The 19281-nt window shown below is 39.6% G+C and overlaps 1 protein-coding gene and 1 long non-coding RNA gene across 5 annotated transcripts; one reads left to right on the forward strand and one right to left on the reverse strand.

Moving 5' to 3' along the window:
- Nucleotides 1–6014: 6014 nt before the first annotated feature.
- LOC309689714 lies at nucleotides 6015–14745 on the reverse strand. Of its 2 annotated transcripts, XR_014271506.1 has the most exons (6): nucleotides 14557–14745; nucleotides 14008–14076; nucleotides 12047–12247; nucleotides 11177–11358; nucleotides 7781–11083; nucleotides 6016–7317 (listed from the first exon to the last, which is right to left on the reverse strand). It is a non-coding gene; the product is annotated as an uncharacterized lncRNA (long non-coding RNA). The 2 variants fall into 2 exon arrangements; XR_014271505.1 differs by lacking the exon at nucleotides 12047–12247 and having other exon boundaries at nucleotides 6015–7317.
- Nucleotides 13841–19214, forward strand: LOC309689713 (uncharacterized protein). 3 transcript variants are annotated; one of them, XM_082506333.1, is made up of 7 exons: nucleotides 13841–14023; nucleotides 15603–15650; nucleotides 16169–16188; nucleotides 16835–17026; nucleotides 17386–17594; nucleotides 17737–17767; nucleotides 18902–19214. In XM_082506333.1, the coding sequence occupies exons 1-7, from the start codon at nucleotides 13977–13979 to the stop codon at nucleotides 19048–19050; spliced, it is 696 nt and encodes a 231-aa protein (XP_082362459.1). In that variant the 5' UTR covers nucleotides 13841–13976; the 3' UTR covers nucleotides 19051–19214. The 3 variants fall into 3 exon arrangements, with proteins under 3 accessions (XP_082362459.1, XP_082362460.1, XP_082362461.1); XM_082506334.1 differs by lacking the exon at nucleotides 13841–14023 and adding an exon at nucleotides 14040–14619; XM_082506335.1 differs by lacking the exon at nucleotides 13841–14023 and having other exon boundaries at nucleotides 16171–16188.
- Nucleotides 19215–19281: the final 67 nt, after the last annotated feature.

The raw sequence follows: 19281 nt of genomic DNA on the forward strand, positions 1-19281 counted from the left end.
TTTTACTTGTTATTTTCTGGCAACGTAATAGCCATTTCGTTCATATCCAAGGTTTTGATTATTGTTTCGAAAAATTGTTGGACTAGGAAACTGTAATTGAAATTAAATTGTCACTATTTGCTTAGCCCTACTAGTAACTTCAGTCAAGTTTTTTTTCTGTCATTGTTACATAGTTTTTTTTTGTTTGTTTTTTTCATTTTACCTCTTCAGACCCTGTGTCTTCATGTAGGCACATTACATTTTAGCTTTTCTTCAACTTATACTTCATTCTGCTCATTAGTATTTTATACTTAATTTATTGTTTTGTTGCAAAATAAACCAATAATTCCTATATGAGGAATTAAAAAGTAATGACTCTCCTAAAATGAAGCTTATATATTGCACACATTGCCAGACTGAGAAAATCTCTGTTTAGCTTATTTTTTCCACACTTGCACACACTTACAAATAAAGTTATTTACCACTGAACCATTAATAAATAAATACATTTATTAATCAGCTTATAATCCAGTTAAGAAATGTAAGGTAAGTATGAGGAGAACCAACATTTTATCACTGCCACATTAGAGTTAGACTGTGGACAGCATTATAATATGAAATAAATGTGTCATTGTTAAACATGCAGACTTTAGTAGTCAGGGGGTTAATAATAGCCACATTAATTGATATAGACTGAAGCAAGGGACACGTTTTAATTGATGATGATCTAAAGCTATATGAAATAAACCAAATGACATGTTATCATTCTGATCTATTGCATACACAATCAGAAAAACTTTCAGTAAGTACACAACAATCATTCAACAGAGGCCCATTTCTACAGTAACTGAAATCACCTCATTGCCAATACAGCCTTACTCTTAAACCACAATTTGATCCAGTTTTAAAGAGTAAACCCCATCATCTGTTATTGATGCAGAATTTCAGTGTCACGCTACAGACTAAATATTCTCATTTTGGCATTACAACTCAGCATTAATAAAATAGCTATTCATTCAAACTGCTTCAGTACCTACTTAAAGGTAGCAATTTGAAGGAATTTGTAACACCTAATCCACTCAGAGATGAGATCTGGTTTTTAATATTTTACTGTCACGGTTTAGCTCCAATTAAATCCTTCCAAGATGACAATGCCTGGACATAGGAGTTAAAAATTATATTAATTTTGGACTGATGTTATGGAAAGTGCTCTCCACTGTCATCAAAGCACCAAATAAAGGATAATCCTCTAAATGAGTGGGGCTGGAATCCTCCATTACAATTTAGAAGACTTGGGGAATCATGACAATGTTCACCAGATGGGACCCAGACACATTACTGAGACACTTTATTGTTTTTATTATTATTTCGTCACTAGTACAATTCTTTTTGTTTGTTTTTTGTTTGTTTTATTTATTTATTTTATGATGGCTGAAGAATTTACCTTCAGTTTCAAAAATTGGATCCTTAAAGTTAAAACTACTTTCAAGTCTTATTTTTATTTGATAAAATTACAGTGGCTTGCAAAAGTATTCGTCCCCCTTGAACTTTCCCACATTTTGTCACATTACAGCCACAATGACTCAATTTTATTTGAGTTTCACGTGAAAGACCAACACAAAGTGGTGTACACCTGAGAAGTGGAACGAATATCATACATGATTCCAAACATTTTTCACAAATAAATAACTGCAAAGTGGGGTGTGTGTAATTATTCAGCCCCCTTTGGTCCGAGTGCAGTCAGTTGCCCATAGACATTGCCTGATGAGTGCTAATGACTAAATAGAGTGCACATGTGTGTAATCTAATGTCAGTACAAATACAGCTGCTCTGTGACGGCCTCACAGGTTGTCCAAAGAACACACCAGACAGGTCAGGGATAAAGTTATTGAGAAATTTAAAGCAGGCTTAGGCTGCAAAAAGATTTCCCAAGCCTTGAACTGTTCAAGCGATCATTCAGAAATGGAAGGAGTATGGCACAACTGTAAACCTACAGTACCAAGACAAGGCCGTCCACCCAAACTCACAGGCCGAACATGAAGAGTGCTGATCAGAAATGCAGCCAAGAGGCCCATGGTGACTCTGGACGAGCTGCAGAGATCTACAGCTCAGGTGGAGGAATCTGTCCATAGGACAACTATTAGTCGTGCACTGCACAAAGTTGGCCTTTATGGAAGAGTGGCAAGAAGAAAGCCATTGTTAACAGAAAACCACAAGAAGTCCTGTTTGCAGTTTGCCACAAGCCATGTGGGGGACACAGCAAACATGTGGAAGAAGGTGCTCTGGTCAGATGAGACCAAAATGTAACTTTTTGGCCAAAATGCAAAACGCTATGTGTGGCGGAAAACTAACACTGCACATCACTCTGAACACACCATCCCCACTGTCAAATATGGTGGTGGCAACCTCATGCTCTGGGGGTGCGTCTCTTCAGCAGGGACAGGGAAGCTGGTCAGAGTTGATGGGAAGATGGATGGAGCCAAATACAGGGCAATCTTGGAAGAAAACCTCTTGGAGTCTGCAAAAGACTTGAGACTGGGGCGGAGGTTCACCTTCCAGCAGGACAACGACCCTAAACATAAAGCCAGGGCAACAATGGAATGGTTCAAAATAAAACATATCCATGTGTTAGAATGGCCCAGTCAAAGTCCAGATCTAAATCCAATCGAGAATCTGTGGCAAGATCTGAAAACTGATGTTCACAAATGCTGTCCATCTAATCTGACTGAGCTGGAGCTGTTTTGCAAAGAAGAATGGGCAAGGATTTCAGTCTCTAGATGTGCAAAGCTGGTAGAGACATACCCTAAAAGACTGGCAGCTGTAATTGCAGCAAAAAGTGGTTCTACGAAGTATTCACTCAGGGGGCTGAATAATTACACACACCCCACTTTGCAGTTATTTATTTGTAAAAAATGTTTGGAATCATGTATGATTTTCGTTCCACTTCTCACATGTACACCACTTTGTGTTGGTCTTTCACGTGGAATTCCAATAAAATTGATTCATGTTTGTGGCTGTAATGTGACAAAATGTGGAGAAGTTCAAGGGGGACGAATACTTTTGCCAGCCACTGTATTCAGTCTAGATAAGCAGAGAAGAATTTAGCTCATACAAACACACCATGTAAAAATATAGTAATTACAGAATCCTAAGCATCAGTTTTCTCTGTCAGTGTTTCTCAGTTGTAAATCATGATGAACAACATTTAATTCCAACCGAGCACAGCATGAGCTCACTGAACAATAACGCTTAACTACAGACGAGGGAAAAGAGAAAAATAGAAATCAGCTGGTGGGGTGTTTGTTTGGAGCGGCAAGTCAGCTACTGATCATTTCTGAAACCTACACCACTGATGCCTTGTGGAGCTTCTATGAAGTTGTCTTTAAGGACACAGAAAGTGGAACTTGTGACACAGATCTGTCCATTTTCTTAAGAACACATCCAGCAGTGGGTTACAGGTAAATCACAAGTGCAACATTTCATTGCTTATTTTTTTTATTTTATTTTTTTATCAGAGAAGCTACATTCGTACAGATTCATTATTCTTTGTGAATGTATCATTCGCATATGTTTCAGTGTTTACAAATGACAAAGTTTTCAAGCAGACCATGAAGGCATCAGCAGTGAAAAAGCCTGGGACTTGGGGGCGGGTCCCTCTCACAGCACTCTTATTTGTAAGGAGATGTTGAGTAGGAGATGTCTATAGGAAGCTTTTATATACTCACTGACCAATTTATAGGGTACAGCTATGTCTACTCCCATTTTCCTCTGCTTCAAAGTCTTTTTTTAATAAAAAATTTTTTTCTTGTTATTGTTGGCAAGAAATGTTTGTAAAATAAAATGTTATGAAATGTACAAATCATTGCATTATTTATTTACATTTTACACAGTGTATCAAATGTTTTGGAAATGCGGTTGTAGATGCACATATGCAATTAAAGTTAACTGCAGGTGCAGCAACAAAGTGGTTTACATGTTAATGAATCTATAATTGTGATCCGGGAACACAATGATATGATTCTGCATAATAGTTTTACTTAAGCTGCGTTAACTATATTTTGAAGGATGAAGATGCATGGAGCAGAGGTAGTATTAGTTTAAATATCCAGGGTTAACCACTCAAAGCACAAGAGAGGTGAAGAAGAAAATGGAGGCCGGGTGGAGGTGAGTGGCAGGAATGGACAACAAGGAATAGCAATTTCAAAAAAAAAAAAATGTTAATAACATGATATATGGTTTGGACAGTATCACTGACAAAAAGGCAGGAAGCCAATCTGGAGCTGGCAGAAATAAGATTTTCCGTGAGTGTGGCCAGTTTGGACAGGATTGGAAATGAGTATATCTGAGGGACAGCTGAGGTTTAGCAGTTGGAGACAAAGAAGCAGATTATGTACTGGGCTGACACCTGAAGGGGCAGATGAAAGAAGACAGGAAGGAAGGAGAAGGGAGCAACTAGTTGCAAAAAGACCTAGAAGGGCAAGGAAGAAAAATAAAACAAAGCATTTTCCCGATGTATATGTAACACACACTTAAAGATTCTAGGTCTGACCAACCGTCTCAGCCGTGGGCAAAAAGATGACAGTCCATAAAAGGTAATTTATTAACACAATAATCAAAAAGGTAAAAGATTAAACAGTCCAGTGTCCCATTTGCGGATCAAGTAAAAACACACAGTCCAATGCCAGAGCCAGTTATGCCCCAAAGCCAGTTGCACTCCACACATTGACTTCAACAGGGTTATCGGTTGTCCTCTGAGACCCACCGCCCTGTAAGTAGATAGCCAGTGGTCACTCCAGCCTCTGCAACTCAGCTGCCTTTAGGCTGAGGTATACAATACAACAGTTACACCTGCCTCTAATTAGTCCAACCCCATTACAGCCAATGGCTCAGCAGAAACGTGACACACATACAACCACTCCAAACCCAGTGCAACGTCACACAATAATATGGAGATAAATTAATACAGGCACATTAGTCTACGATGTTACAACACTGCCTAAGGGAAGCATGTGTAATGTAAACAGAATTGGTCCTATAGCACTGAACCCTGTTGAACTGTGTGAAGAGGACTCTGCTTTTACATGAGCAAATTTGAGTCTATTAGATAAATGTGATATAAACCACTGCAAGGCAGCACCTGTAATGCTTTAATTGTTTTAATAGAATATTATGGTCAACAGTATCAACGCTGCACTGAGGTCTAGCAGGACAAGCACAGAGATGAGTTCACTGTCAGAGGCCATAAGAAGGTCGTTTGTAACCTTCACTAAAGCTGTTTCTGTGCTGTGATGAGCTCTGAAACCTGACTGAAACTCTTCAAATAAGCCATTCCTCTGCAGATGATCTGTTAGCTGTTTGTCAACTACTCTTTCAAGAATTTTTTATATATAAGGAAGGTTAGAGATTGGCCTATAATTAGCTAAGACCGTTGGGTCTACAGATGGCTTTTTAAGCAATGGTTTAACTACTGCCAGCTTGAAGGCCTGTGGTACATAGCCGATTATTAGAGATAGTTTGATCATATTTAAGATTGAAGCAATAATTAATGGCAGGACTTCTTTGAGTAGTCTTGTATGAATGGGGTCTAAAAGACACGTTGATGGTTTGGAGGAAGTAATTACTGAAGTTAACTCAGAAAGATCGATTGGAGAAGAAGACTAAATGAATATCAATGGTACTCAAAGTAGCTGTAGATAATGTTACATCTGTGGTCACCGGGATCAGTGGAAACTTCAGAGGTAGAGGAGGAAGCTTTCACGGTGATGTAAGTCACAGTGTCGCCACCATCATCATCACCAAATGACTATAAGAAAACATTATTTGTCATTAAAACCTTCCTTTCGTGTTCGGGTGAAATCTGACGATTTACAACTTAAAACACTCATAAATATTGTGTTTTACATCTGATTGCCTCAAGGCCTTATGACATCCTCCGCACTATGCACTTGAACATATAAAAGTGATGATCACCTCTTTCATTGAATTATGAGAGTTTTAATCATCCGTGTTACATCTGTGGTGTTCCCGGTCAACCATAGGAAATGAATGGGAATCCACTCATTCACATTCAGCTTTATTGATGGATTTGCAATAGTTAAAATAGGTGAAATACATTTGTTTTGCAAAAATCCAAATTAGCTGATCACAATAAAAGAAACACAATTTATATATGTGCAAAACACCAAAATGAACACGTCTGTCGATATGATGATAAATAATCAGGTCACAGTTTAATCATCAGCCTAATAGCAGGGTTGTTTGATAGAATCTTTGGGCAATTTTATGCTCTGAAATTTGTGGAAACAGTTTAGTGATGGCTTCAATCTCTTCCAACATAACTCTGCACCAGTGCACATAACAGGGACCATAAAGGCATGGATGAGCAAATTTGGTGTGGAAGAAATTGACTGACCTACACAGTCTTGACCTCAACCTAATAGAACACCTGTAGAGTGCAGACTGGGAGTCAGGCCTTCTCATCAAACAGCAGTGTTTGACCTCACAAATGTACTTCTGGATTAAAGGTCAAAAATTCCCATAAACACACTCCTAAACCTTGTACAATGTCCATTTAAATCTATTGAAGCTATGAAGCAATTATATTTGCAAAGGTTGGGTCAATATCATATTGAATCCTATGGATTAAGAATGGAATGGGACTCAAGCTCATATGTGGGTCTTTGGCCAGTGTTTTGAATTTATGAGGTTACGGTTCCTTGTGTTTTGAGGACCTCTGGTTTTTAGGTCTGGCTTCTTTGTAATTTTAGCTGGTTGCTATTTTGCTTTGTTATCTATTGCATTCTCTGTTCATTTGTTTCTGTTTATATTCTACTTCATATTCCTAGATCAGGGGTGTCGAACTCCAGTGTCCTGCAGGTTTTAGATATCACCCTGGGTCACACCTTAATCAAATGATTTCAATTGATGATCAAATGAAGTTCTCCAGGTTTCTGGAGAACTTCAAGACATGTTGAGGAGGTAATATAACCATTTAAATCAGCTGTGCTGGATCAAAGACACATCTAAAAGCTGCAGGATATCGGCCCTCAAGGCCTGGAGTTCGACATATGATCAAGTTTAATCTATGTGCTTTGATAATGCAATATTTATCATGTTTTATGGTCCCTTTCTGTCTCCACAGTCCTGTCTGGTCTGTTCAGTTGTGTTCCATGATGTCTGTTCCAACTCGTGAAACAACAGGACAAAAACCTAGAAGGTAGTCACAATCTTCAGGAGAGTCCACCTCAGTGTGGCCGATGTCTTTGAGTTTTTGAACAATTTGAGAATGAGCTCCATTTGTTCTTCCCGCCTTCCAGACATAGAATTTTTTCCACAAAACTAAAGATGAAAGAAAAAGAAATTTAAGTACATTATTCACCTGTAACATCATTTTGTACTACTTGAGCCAGATGGAGGTGAAAGAAATAACAAAATGATATCATCTATCAGTGGCTTTTTACATGGACTATTAAGGGTGCTGATTAGGATCTCCCCAAATGTGCTGAAACTACTGGAGTAATCAAGCTCCACAATTTACATAAGTTATCTGTTACGGCCAGGTGGCCGGTACAAAGTTTGGACCCAAATGCAAAACACAATGTGGAGCAAAAATACGTTTTCAGTGGTTTATTTCAGGAACACAGAATTTCAATGGTGAAACGTGAGTGAACACAGGGATTGGCCGTGAAAAGGGGGAGTACGAGTCTCAGGAGGGGAAGGTACTGAAACTGAGGGAGAAGTCAGTTAATGGTCTGAGTGGGCTAGGAAAGGAAAGGAATAATACTTTAGTGCTGTAGCTTACTTGTGAGGGGAGGCAAGAAGCTCAAGAGGAGCAGGTTCTCCTGCAACCTGAGTTCCAGTGTTGTGGATGAGCCGGCAGGCAGGAGGACAGGCAGGCGACCACGGTGAGTGTTAGTGAGTCCAGAGAAAATGTGATCCCAAAATCTGAGGAGATCTTCATAAGGTGACCAGCATGTGAAAGAGGTAAGTAGCAGAAGGTAGCGTGGAATCATATTGTGGCTGTGTGGAATGAGAAGATAACAAGGTAAGTACAAATAATGAACACAAGAAACAAGGAATTTCTAAGAGGCCTGATACCACCATAGTGTAGCTGATGAACTGGGAAATAATTGGGGGAGACGCTGATCTGAAATATCCCTCCTGCTGATTGCCAGCGATAAACAGGTGAGGGAGGCAGGTGTGGACCGAGCTCGACTCTGAAGGGGCGGACACCGTGGAGTCAAAACAGCGTGGAAAAAACACCACACACTCAGTTCGAAACATTATCATATCATTTAATGACTAGAGATAATAAAAATGTACCAAAATAGAACTGCATGAGAAAATTGTATCCATATTATATGTTGTGTCCATACAAGTTAGTAAAATGCATAGAGGGTCTGAAAGATTAGTTAAACCTTCACTTTTCCTAATGACCAGCTGAGAGGGGACAGCCTCTGGCTGCAAAAGGTCTTTGAAATATGAAGCTAAAAAGCTGCTGTTAAGTGTGGATTAAAACTTAGTTTTAATTGAAAATCAGCTTTTTTAAACTATATATGAGCATTTAGAATTTACACACTTGTAGTTTCCATCATCTATTTCTAATGGTCTTTACTTATTATGATCTCCCGCTTACAGCACTGTGTGGGAATTTCTGGTTCGGCACTTTTGTGGTTAAAGTCCTATCTCTTAAATAGGACCTTTTGTGTTAAGTTGGGGTCGGCTTCATCCTCTGTGGCCCCTCTGCTTTGGGGCGTGCCACAGGGATCTATTCTTGGGCCATTATTGTTTTCCTTGTACCTTTTTCCTCTTGGTGCGATTTTCCGGAAACATAAAGTGCCATTCCATCTATATGCAGATGATTGCCAGCTCTACTTACCTTTTAGTCATTCTGATAGTCTCCCAACTGGACCTCTGCTTGACGGCCTTACTGATGTCAAAGCATGGATGGCAAAAAAACTTTTTAAATTTTAATGATCGGAAGACAGAAGCAATTTTATTTGGCCCAAATCGTTCTTCTCATACTCCGGATGTTGATCTTGCAGCTTTGACTTCCCAACTAAAGAGTTCGATCACAAATCTCGGAGTTAAAATTGATTCTGCACTCACCTTTGATGACCATGTAAACGGGGTGGTAAAATCAGCATTTTATCACCTCAGACGTTTATCAAAGGTTAAGCCCTTTCTTTCCAAGCGTGACCTGGAAAGTGTTATTCATGCCTTTATTACCTCATGTTTAGATTATTGCAATTCTCTTTTAATAGGGGTTGGGCAGGGCACTTTGTCACGCTTAGAGGAGACCGAGCGTTCTCTGTTGCAGCGCCGATGCTTTGGAATAACCTTCCTCTCCATATTAGACAGGCTACATCAGTGACAGTTTTTAAGTCTTTATTAAAAACCTATTTTTATTCCCTGGCTTTTAACTCTGTGGGTAACTGATTTTTTTTATTTTTTTATTTTTATTGCTATGTCTGGTTTTATTACTATGTGCATATTAGTATTGTACAGCACTTTGGTCTACCAGGTGCTATATAAATAAATAAATGATGATGATGATTCTCTTTCCCATCATTTTCTCCTCCTTTTCTTCATCTACTCCACCACTGATGCTCTCTTTCCCCTTTTTCTTCTCACCTCGAACTTAATCTCCTGAACTGAAGTTAGGGCTCGAACACACCAAAGCATGCTCCAAGATGCTTATTTATTCCCGTTATTGTCACAATTAAAAGTCTCCAGAGAGCTGACAAGGGTGATTTGTGCGACTAAACAACAGGTGGTGATAAACTAATAATATGCCAGCTAATCTTAGGTTCAAGTGTCCTAAAAATCACACTTTCCCTCTGATAAACAGTTTGACTGAATTCTAAAGTGCATGAGTCATTAATAACGTTATCCTCAACAAGTCCCTTCAATATGGCTGTCGTCGTACAGAAATGAGCTTCATTGACTTGTTTTGGACTCCTTCCCCACAGCCAGAGTACATAGACATGGATGCTCCACACCTTCATCATGAGGTAAACAGTAAATGACACATAGCGTGTGAGGTGACTCAATTTAAAATATTGCAAAAATATTTATTTGTTGAGTTGTATATTTTTGATTTACTAATCAGTGTTGATGTTATTAAAATATTTTAAAATGCCTGTGTGTACAAAAACATTTGCATACACAATCACAAAGTGGAAGAGCATATTTGGGTTAGTCCGATGGTGAGGATCTCTGTTAACAGCCTGTTAAATCTTTGTGACTCTCAGTGGAGACCCAAAACTTTTATGTTGGCCTAACAAACTTTAGGCCGACTTTAAATGAGTAAAAGAGCACTTGTTTATGGTGTCAGCTGAGCTTAATCATTGCCTTAGAGACACAAAGCAAAGCATGCTTTACGACTGGCCTATTGTATGATTAACAACTCGATATCATATGAGCATGTGTTTCTCATTCAGAGCCAGCTCTTGTCCATCAACTCTCACTTCCAAACAGTGAGACACGATGGACGTTGTTTGATGGTGGTTGTTTGATACTGCACACATTTAGACTTTAACATAACACATCGTTAACCAGTCAGTTACATCATGGCAGCTCATCTTTAACTGAGCAGCTAATTTTGGAAATACATTTTATGTCACTAGCCTCTCTTCAGTATAAATATAGTTGAGTTGTTGGGTGGGGAATCTTGCATTTTTTCCCACTTCAACGCTTAGTGTCATGTGAAGCCTGTGCTTTGGACTGACTTCATTTTTTTAAACAACACTGCCTCCCAGTGGTCATAATCTGTATTGCAGAGTTTAATGAGAACAACAAACAACTGTTTGTTTGTTTTTTTGTTTTGTTTTTTTTTCCATCAAGGTTCATGTACAAATGTGAGTCTAAGTGAGGAGACATGAGCGTGAATATGTCACGGTTTGCCCTGGCAAACCGTGGGGATGTGGGGGGAAATAAAACGCACTGCAAACGGTGCGTTTATTTACAGTGCGATAAATGATAATAAATCTCCGTGCTTTCCCTTTACTTCCGTGTCGTGTCTTCCCCGAAAAGTCTTTGTGCTCTCCGCTCCGGTGTCTCAGCACTCCCCGTCCTGGCTGCTGTCTGGTGTTCTACACGTCTCCTGGGGAAACAGAAGCAGCCGTTAAGACACAATACAGCTGCGTGCATACACATACTAACTTTACTGAGCTTTAAGACTAACGTAGCATCTCACACAATTATCCCGCGCTGAGGAGCGCTCAGCCACACTCTCAAGTAGCTCCCCTGACAAGGCTTCATTAGCTGCAGGTGTGTGTATTCGTCCGCTTCAGGTGTGGCCAGCTTCCAGACGGGACACACCTACCAGGCCTGCCTGATCCCCAGTGCTCATCCACACCCATACACACACCCACTTGCCTATATATACACAAGCATGGAGAAGACAAAAACAGCAGCAGAGTGCAGCAAACATGCATAATATAAAACGAGTCCACAACCGCTCATGGACACTGACAGAATAGGACTCGTGAAATTTTAAACAGAAACAAAATTCCATGTAAATAATACTGCTTTGTGCTGATTGTGTTACATATGATTGTGATTACGTATATTGTGAAAAATAAATATAAATCCTTCAGATTTGTGTATCCGATCTGTATTTATTTCTAACAATTGTTCTAATCGTATAAGTAAACTTTAACTTACAGACCAGAGTCACAGATACATTTATGATATTCACTCTATAAAGGTTTTTGTATCTTACGTTGGTTAGATAGATGACACCCAGTATGGGTTTTTCCATTATGGTCAGATCAATACAGTCTCTCTATATGGTTTTAGTGTTTTAATAACCAAATCAGATACTTTTATCACTCTATTATTTGAGAATAAAATGACAAATAGAATTTCAGTCTGTTATTTATTTTAAATGTTGGTTAAAGCTTGGTACCTTATAGAGTAAATAATGAATCATTCATAAGTTTGTATAACTGGAGCTTGTGTCTCATCAGTAATGCTGATGATGTAGAAATATGAGAGACACTGTAATATTTCCCATCTGAAAGACATTACAGGCCACCAGCTGGACCCTCTGCAGTTTGCTTACCGGGCAAACAGGTCGGTGGATGATGCAGTGAACATGGGGCTGCATTACATCCTGCAACACCTTGACCGCCCGGGAACTTATGCCAGGGTCCTGTTTGTGGACTTTAGTTCGGCTTTTAACACCATTGTGCCTGAACTTCTTTCCTCCAAACTCTCCTAGCTCAGCGTGTCACCAGCTACCTGTCAGTGGATCACCAGCTTCCTGACAGACAGAAAGCAACAAGTGAGGCTGGGGGAGATCACCTCTGAAACCCGGTCCCTCAGTATTGGTGCCCCCCAAGGATGTGTCCTCTCACCACTACTGTTCTCCCTCTACACTAACGACTGCACCTCCAAGAACTCGGCTGTCAAACTCCTAAAGTTTGCAGATGACACCACCGTCATTGGCCTCATTCAAGATGGTGATGAGTCTGCATACCGGCAGGAAGTTGAGCGGCTGGTACTCTGGTGCAGTCAGCACAATCTGGAGCTGAACACTCTTAAGACTGTAGAGATGACAGTGGACTTCAGGAGACATCCCTCAACTCTGCTCCCCCTCACCATATCAGACAGCCCTGTGTCAACTGTGAAGACCTTCAAGTTCCTGGGTACAACCATCTCCCAGGACCTGAAGTGGGAGACCAACATCAACGCCATCCTCAAAAAGACCCAGCAGAGGATGTACTTCCTGAGACAACTGGGGAAGTACAGTCTTCCACAGGAGCTGCTGATCCAGTTCTACACTGCGGTCATTGAGTCTGTCCTGTGCTCCTCCATCACAGTCTGGTATGGAGCAGCCACTAAACAGGACAGGAGCAGACTGCAGCAGACTGTACGGGCAGCAGAAAGGATCATCGGCACCCCCCTGCCCTCCATCCAGGATCTGTACCTCTCAAGAACCAGGAAACGGGCAGGGAAAATCATCACAGACCCCTCACACCCTGCACACAGACTTTTTGATCTGCTGCCCTCTGGCAGACGGTACAGAAGCCTGCAGACCAGGACCACCCGACACAGGAACAGTTTCTTTCCCCTCGCCATCTCCCTTCTTAACAGTTGACCTGTCACACTGCTCCCACTGCCAGACTGCAGCTGCACCTTATGTACATTTTGCAGTATTCATTCCACCTCATTCATTTCTGTATTTTATGTATATAAGTTTAGATTTGTTATTTATAGTTGGTTTACACAGCTTTGTGTATGTATGTGTAATGTGTATATATAGACACGTGTGTGTGTGTGTGTGTGTGTGTGTGTGTGTGTGTGTGTGTTCCATCTACCGGAACCAAATTCCCTGTATGTGTCTGCACATATACTTGGCCAATAAACACGATTCTGATTCTGATTCTGATATTCTACTGTTAAAAGTGGGGATTAAAATATATGCAGAGAAAGAAGGGGAAAAGACACTCTGTTTTGCCTCAATTTCATTTTCTTTAATAAGTGAAACTTAACATATAAAGTGAAAGTACTTCGATAGAGTCAGTCTGTTAGGTCTGCACTCGCTGGCCTCGGTGACTCAGAGACTTATCCCCGTGAACAAAGCAAGACACTCAGAGCTCAGTCCATTTTAACTTGCAAGAGAAGCCGGTCTGGTCAGGATCTTGGAGCTACAAACTCCCCACCTGATCTCAGCCAACTTAAAAAAATACAGTGTCCCCTCGCAGCCTTTTATTCAGAGATATCAGTTACAGAAACACCCCATTGTAAAACCCATAAGGTTTCTCCTAAGAGTTAAGGGAGACACTTCCCAAAGTGTGGGGCCCGCCCCCTGGGGGGGGGGGGGGGGGGGGGGGGGAGCCATTGCAGGGGGGGCGCGGCATGAAAAGGGAAAAAACAAAACAACGCTTGGACACTGCTTGCATGGGGCGCCCACACAAGCAAAGCAGGAGATGAAGCATAGCTGAATATGTTTCCAAACCAACTTCATTCTAAGCCAAAGACTAGAAAATATGGTGAAGCAAATCTTCCCTTTGGCTTCACCTGCACAAGTGCCGAGGTAGGTCTCCACTGCAGAATTGGTTTTCCCTGCGTCGAGAGCAGCGCTGGGCTCTTCAAAAAACGGACAAACAGTATCCCACATTCTTGATTTTTAGTTCACAAACACTTGTTGTAATAAATAGCTACTCCTGACATTTTATAGATGTTAGCTCTTTATACAGTAAAGTTACAGTGGGATACAAATAATATCAGGCTGATCCTGCCACGATTTGCTCCCTCGGTTCAAATCACGGACAAACAGCATCCCACAGTTGTTTATGTTTTTAAACCCATTTTGCACAGAGAGGCATTTTTTGAAAAATGTATTGATAACAATGTTATTACACAGGAAAAAAAACTACATGTAAAATAATCACACCGTGACGCCTCTGCCTTTCTAAATGGAGGGACAGTAACTGCTTGTTTATATGTAAGCGTGTAAAACCTGAAGATAGAGACAAAATACTGTTAATCTGACTATCTGCCATTCTGCAATTCATCTCCTGTAAACAATAACGTGGCGCACAGCGTGACGTGGAAAAAGGCACATACCTTTAAGGTTGCGTGATGAACTCATACGTGTGGACGAAACAGCTGCGGACGTAGCGTAAAAGAGTTAGTAGTTTATTTTCTTACTACCTGCGAATTACTTGTATTTGCTAAATTGTTTACTAAATGTTTGAGGTGTGAAATAAACCGCAATGGAGCAAAATATGGGTGTGTGTGGTTGGAGGATGTGTTAGCGCGTGTGCGAGAGAGGGGGGGGGGGGGGGGCGGCAATATTTTTCTTGTAGAACAAAGGGGGGCCCAGCAAAAAAAGTTTGGGAACCACTAAGTTAAGGCACTGTGTGTGTGACTGTATGCACGTATGAGCATGTGAGTGCATGTGTGTGTACGTGACTCTGTATACATGACTTCCTGCTAGTCATATGTGGTTACAGCCGTTTAACAACATCTATAGTCATAAAAGGGTCACCTTCCCTCACCCCCCATATATCGCTTAACCCCTTTAATGGTCCACCATATACAAGCACAGGTGAGCCCATAAATGGCAGGAAGTAAACATTCCTTCTAAATAAAGAAACCAGAACCTTTACATGCAATGTGCCTGCAGTTAAACACTATAGCTATTACCATCCCCCACCATCCTAGATGTCGGGGAGGGGCAGAAAAATAGCTGAACATGCAGATTAGGACAAGGTTTACAGTTTTAAGCACAACAATGACAACTTTTGTCAAAATCACTCCATCACAGTCCTTCGTCATTATTTCTGTGATTTTAGCTAATTTTGGGTCCTAGTATCCAAGGCACTTTGTAGCTCACTTAAAAAAGGCACTAATATCAAATGAAATCATCTGACTCAAGTACTGTGATATGATGCAATATTATGCTCCAATTGACCCTTTTTAAATGAAGCCTTTTCATCTTTAGTGTTCTGAAAATATTTCTGTTTGGGAGATTTCCCAGTGCTCAGCATCTAAAAGCAGGAAAAAAACAGATAAGTGGATGGATGAGTGGGTGGCTGTCTGCACATGTGAAAGTGAAAGTTTTGCAGTGACCATGACTTTCATTTACACTGCATTTCATTCTACTGCAGCCTGAGGAAAGATATGCCAGAGATTGAAAGAAATTATCAAGCTCTTTTGTAAGTAACCTTTTACTTTCTTTTTTCACCCCATGATGCTGTGAACTACTTATTCTCTGCCATGCAATGTAATAATGCAGATTACCGATAAATTACAATCAAAGTACTTTATTGAGGAAATTATGCAGTCACAGTTGATTTAGTGTTAAATATTAAATTGCATCTATATGGTTGACATTGAGGTGCTCCTGTTATCATACTGGACTTTGTTGTTTTTTCTGTGTCTGCTGTGCAGATAGTAAGGCTGTGGAACTTTTGCAGTGCGCACTTGTGCTTTAGAAGGAGGAGTTGGGTTTCCTGCATCATTCAGTGGCACATTTAGGTTTTCTCATCTTCTCACTGAACTGAACTGAATAATAATACAGATTAGTATCTCTTGGGTTTTTTTTTCAGACATCTATACCAGTGATAGCTTTTGTAGGGCAGCTGCCACTAAAGAGAGCTTGTGATGTACATTCACCTTGTCTGTGGATAATTATGCTGAAAAATGCTCCTTTCTGTTTCTTGATCCTTCTTAGAGACATGGAACAGGAACAAGGTGAGAAAACAAGTAGATTTTTCAAGACTGTATTTGTTAAATTCATTAAACTGCATTTGGTGATTATAAAACATCATTTATTGATACTTCTACCATGATAATTATGAAGAGCTTTAATAACCAAACAAAAATCAAAATAAATAAAGAAGAAGAAGACACACCTTGTTTTAATTCACTTTCATTTTCTGTTATAACTAAACCACCTGTGGCTGGGTGTGGCCTGCGGTGCCGTGCAGGGAAGGTGGACGCACCTGCACGACATCCGCAATCATGCCCCACCGACTTAAGCATAGCACTGGGTCCTGTGGTGGTGTTGTTGTTGGTTATGTTGAGCTGGCAGCGGGAGAGCTGCAGCTCTGTGTGTCAATAAAGGTAACAGAGCATGTTAATGTCACCGGGTCTGCCGTGGTCATTTACACTACCCTATTAAAATGAAAGCACTGCAGCTGAGTCACTGCTTTGTGATTACTCCAGTAGTTTCAGCACATTTGGGGAGATCCTAATCAGCACCCTTAATAGTCCATGTAAAAAGCCACTGATAGATGATATCATTTTGTTATTTCTTTCACCTTCATCTGGCTCAAGTAGTACAAAATGATGTTACAGGTGAATAATGTACTTAAATTTCTTTTTCTTTCATCTTTAGTTTTGTGGAAAAAATTCTATGTCTGGAAGGCGGGAAGAACAAATGGAGCTCATTCTCAAATTGTTCAAAAACTCAAAGACATCGGCCACACTGAGGTGGACTCTCCTGAAGATTGTGACTACCTTCTAGGTTTTTGTCCTATTGCTTCACGAGTTGGAACAGACATCACAGAGGCTCTCAACAACAAACCTCGTACGAAATGTTAAATCACACTAGTTTTCTTTTGTCATCACAAGTAAAGGGAAGTAATTTAAATCCATGAATGTTAAATTGGTATCACGAGAAATGTCATGGTAAGAAGTTGTAATTTACCTGTATGTGACCTACTTACATTAGTTGTCTTTTTCTCTTGTGTGTCAGATGGGAAGCTCCTGTGTGATATTCAGTTGAACAAGTAGATGGAAAATAATGGATGGATGAAATAATGTAAAGGGTTATGAAGAAAAGTTTTAATGTCTTACAGCCTCAGCTCAATATCTAGTAACTTAACTAACTTAAATGTTTTTTCACTTTTCTTGAACCATCTGATCCCACTGTCTCTGTCCTTATAGTGGGTAAACCAGTGATTCTGGTGGTGATGCACCACACTCATGATACTCGTCGTGTTGTAGCCAAAAGCAGCAGACAGGTCTACAACCCAGATGTCTGCCTCACTGTGGATTGTCTCTTTTATGATGGCACCCTCCTTAACTGCAGTCTCAATGACAACATGTGGGCTGAAATCAAGAATCATTTTGGAGTTCTCAGTTTGGAGACTCAGGTACTGACTAAAAAAAACTTATCTAATATTGATGTTTTGAATAAAGTAGTGGGTAGGTAGGTATGATTCAAACATTGCAGTTTGTTACAAATGCTCCAGTTAATTTGTTATTTGTATTCTAATTTTTCTTCTTCCTTTTTAGGGCTCTGACTTGCTGACCAGGATAGTCAATTGTAAGTGTGACTACAACCATGAATTTCCAATTACAGCTTTTTTTTGCCCCAGTTTTACATTCAGATTAAAATGACAATGTATGTAGTTATCCCACCTGTGAAATTAGCTGAAAAGTACCTCAAAAGTTACACAGAACAGATGCAAACTGAGGGTTTAGATACACAGGAGGACATTAGGGCAGAATGGACACACGTTTGGAACACAACTGAACAGACCAGACATGACTGTGGAGACAGAAAGGGATCATAAAACATGATAGCTATTGCATTACCAAAGCACACAGATTAAACTTGATCATAACCTAGGAACATGAAGTAGAATATTAAAGAATAAAAAGAACAGAGAATACTATAGATTACCAAGGAAAATAGCAACCAGCTAAAGTTACAAAGAAGCCAGACCTAAAAACCAGAGGTTCTCAAAACACGAGGAACCGTAACCTCATAAATTCAAAACACTGGGCCAAAGACCCACATATGAACTTGATTCCCATCCCATTCTTAATCCATTAAATATGATATTGACCCAACCTTTTCAAATACAATTGCTTCATAGCTTCAATAGCTTTAACTAGACATTGTACAAGGTTTAGAAGTGTGTTTATGGGATTTTTTGACCATTAATCCAGAAGCACATTTGTGAAGTCAGACACTGATGTTGACAGCAATCTCTGACTTTACGTGGCCTTTATCTTTGCTGCTAAATTGCTGTCGTTCCCAATCACTTCCACTTTGTTAATTCATTAATAATGAGAAAATTTCACAACTGAATTTGTTGCACCAGTGGCATCCTATCATGGTACCACACTGAAATTTACTGAGCTCCTGAGAGCGACCTGGTCTTTCGGTCTTTCATAAATGTTTGTAGAAGCAGTCTGCATGGCTGGGTGCTTGACTCGATAAATCAGAGGTTAAGAACGTGATTGGAGCACCTGAGTTCAATGATTTAGATGGGCCCATGAAAATAGAAACTTTGATATTATTATTATTATTATTATTATTATTATTATTATTATTATTATTATTATTATTATTATTTTAATTGCAGTTTCTGCCATTTGCATTATGTTTTGTATTTTATATATAATATTAAAAAATACCACCTTTAATAATCTTTGTTTTTCTTCATTTTAGGGATAAAGAACCATCTACTGATTGTAGCACTCATCATTGCATTCATTTTTGTCATCATTCTAGTGACACTTACACAAGTAGACAAGGTCGAGCATGCTCATGCTGAAGGCACTAACAAGTCGTCAAGTACAAATAAAACATATGTGTGAAATAATTCTGCTGAATGTATTATCATAATTATGCTCATAAAGAATAAATACAAATCTTTCCTGTCTTGTTGCTTTTCTGTACTTTATCTTATTAACCTTTTACTTTTTACTAAAAATGTAATTTACTAATGAATAACAATAAATATGGTGATGTGAAAAAGTGATTTGCCTCATTCCTGATTTCCTATTTTTTGTCACACTGAAATGAGATCATCAATCAAGTTTAAATAT

This window comes from Aulonocara stuartgranti (genome assembly GCF_965226115.1).
Source record: "Aulonocara stuartgranti genome assembly, chromosome: 15".
Taxonomy (NCBI): Eukaryota; Metazoa; Chordata; class Actinopteri; order Cichliformes; family Cichlidae; genus Aulonocara; species Aulonocara stuartgranti.

Bases quoted from the DNA above. Each gene is read 5' to 3' on its own strand.
- LOC309689713 (XM_082506333.1), top strand. From the start codon at position 13,977: ATGGTGAAGCAAATCTTCCCTTTGGCTTCACCTGCACAAGTGCCGAG. The intron at 14,024-15,602 runs GTAGGTCTCCAC...ATTCTACTGCAG, and splicing joins TCACCTGCACAAGTGCCGAG to CCTGAGGAAAGATATGCCAG. The intron at 15,651-16,168 runs GTAAGTAACCTT...GATCCTTCTTAG, and splicing joins AGAAATTATCAAGCTCTTTT to AGACATGGAACAGGAACAAG.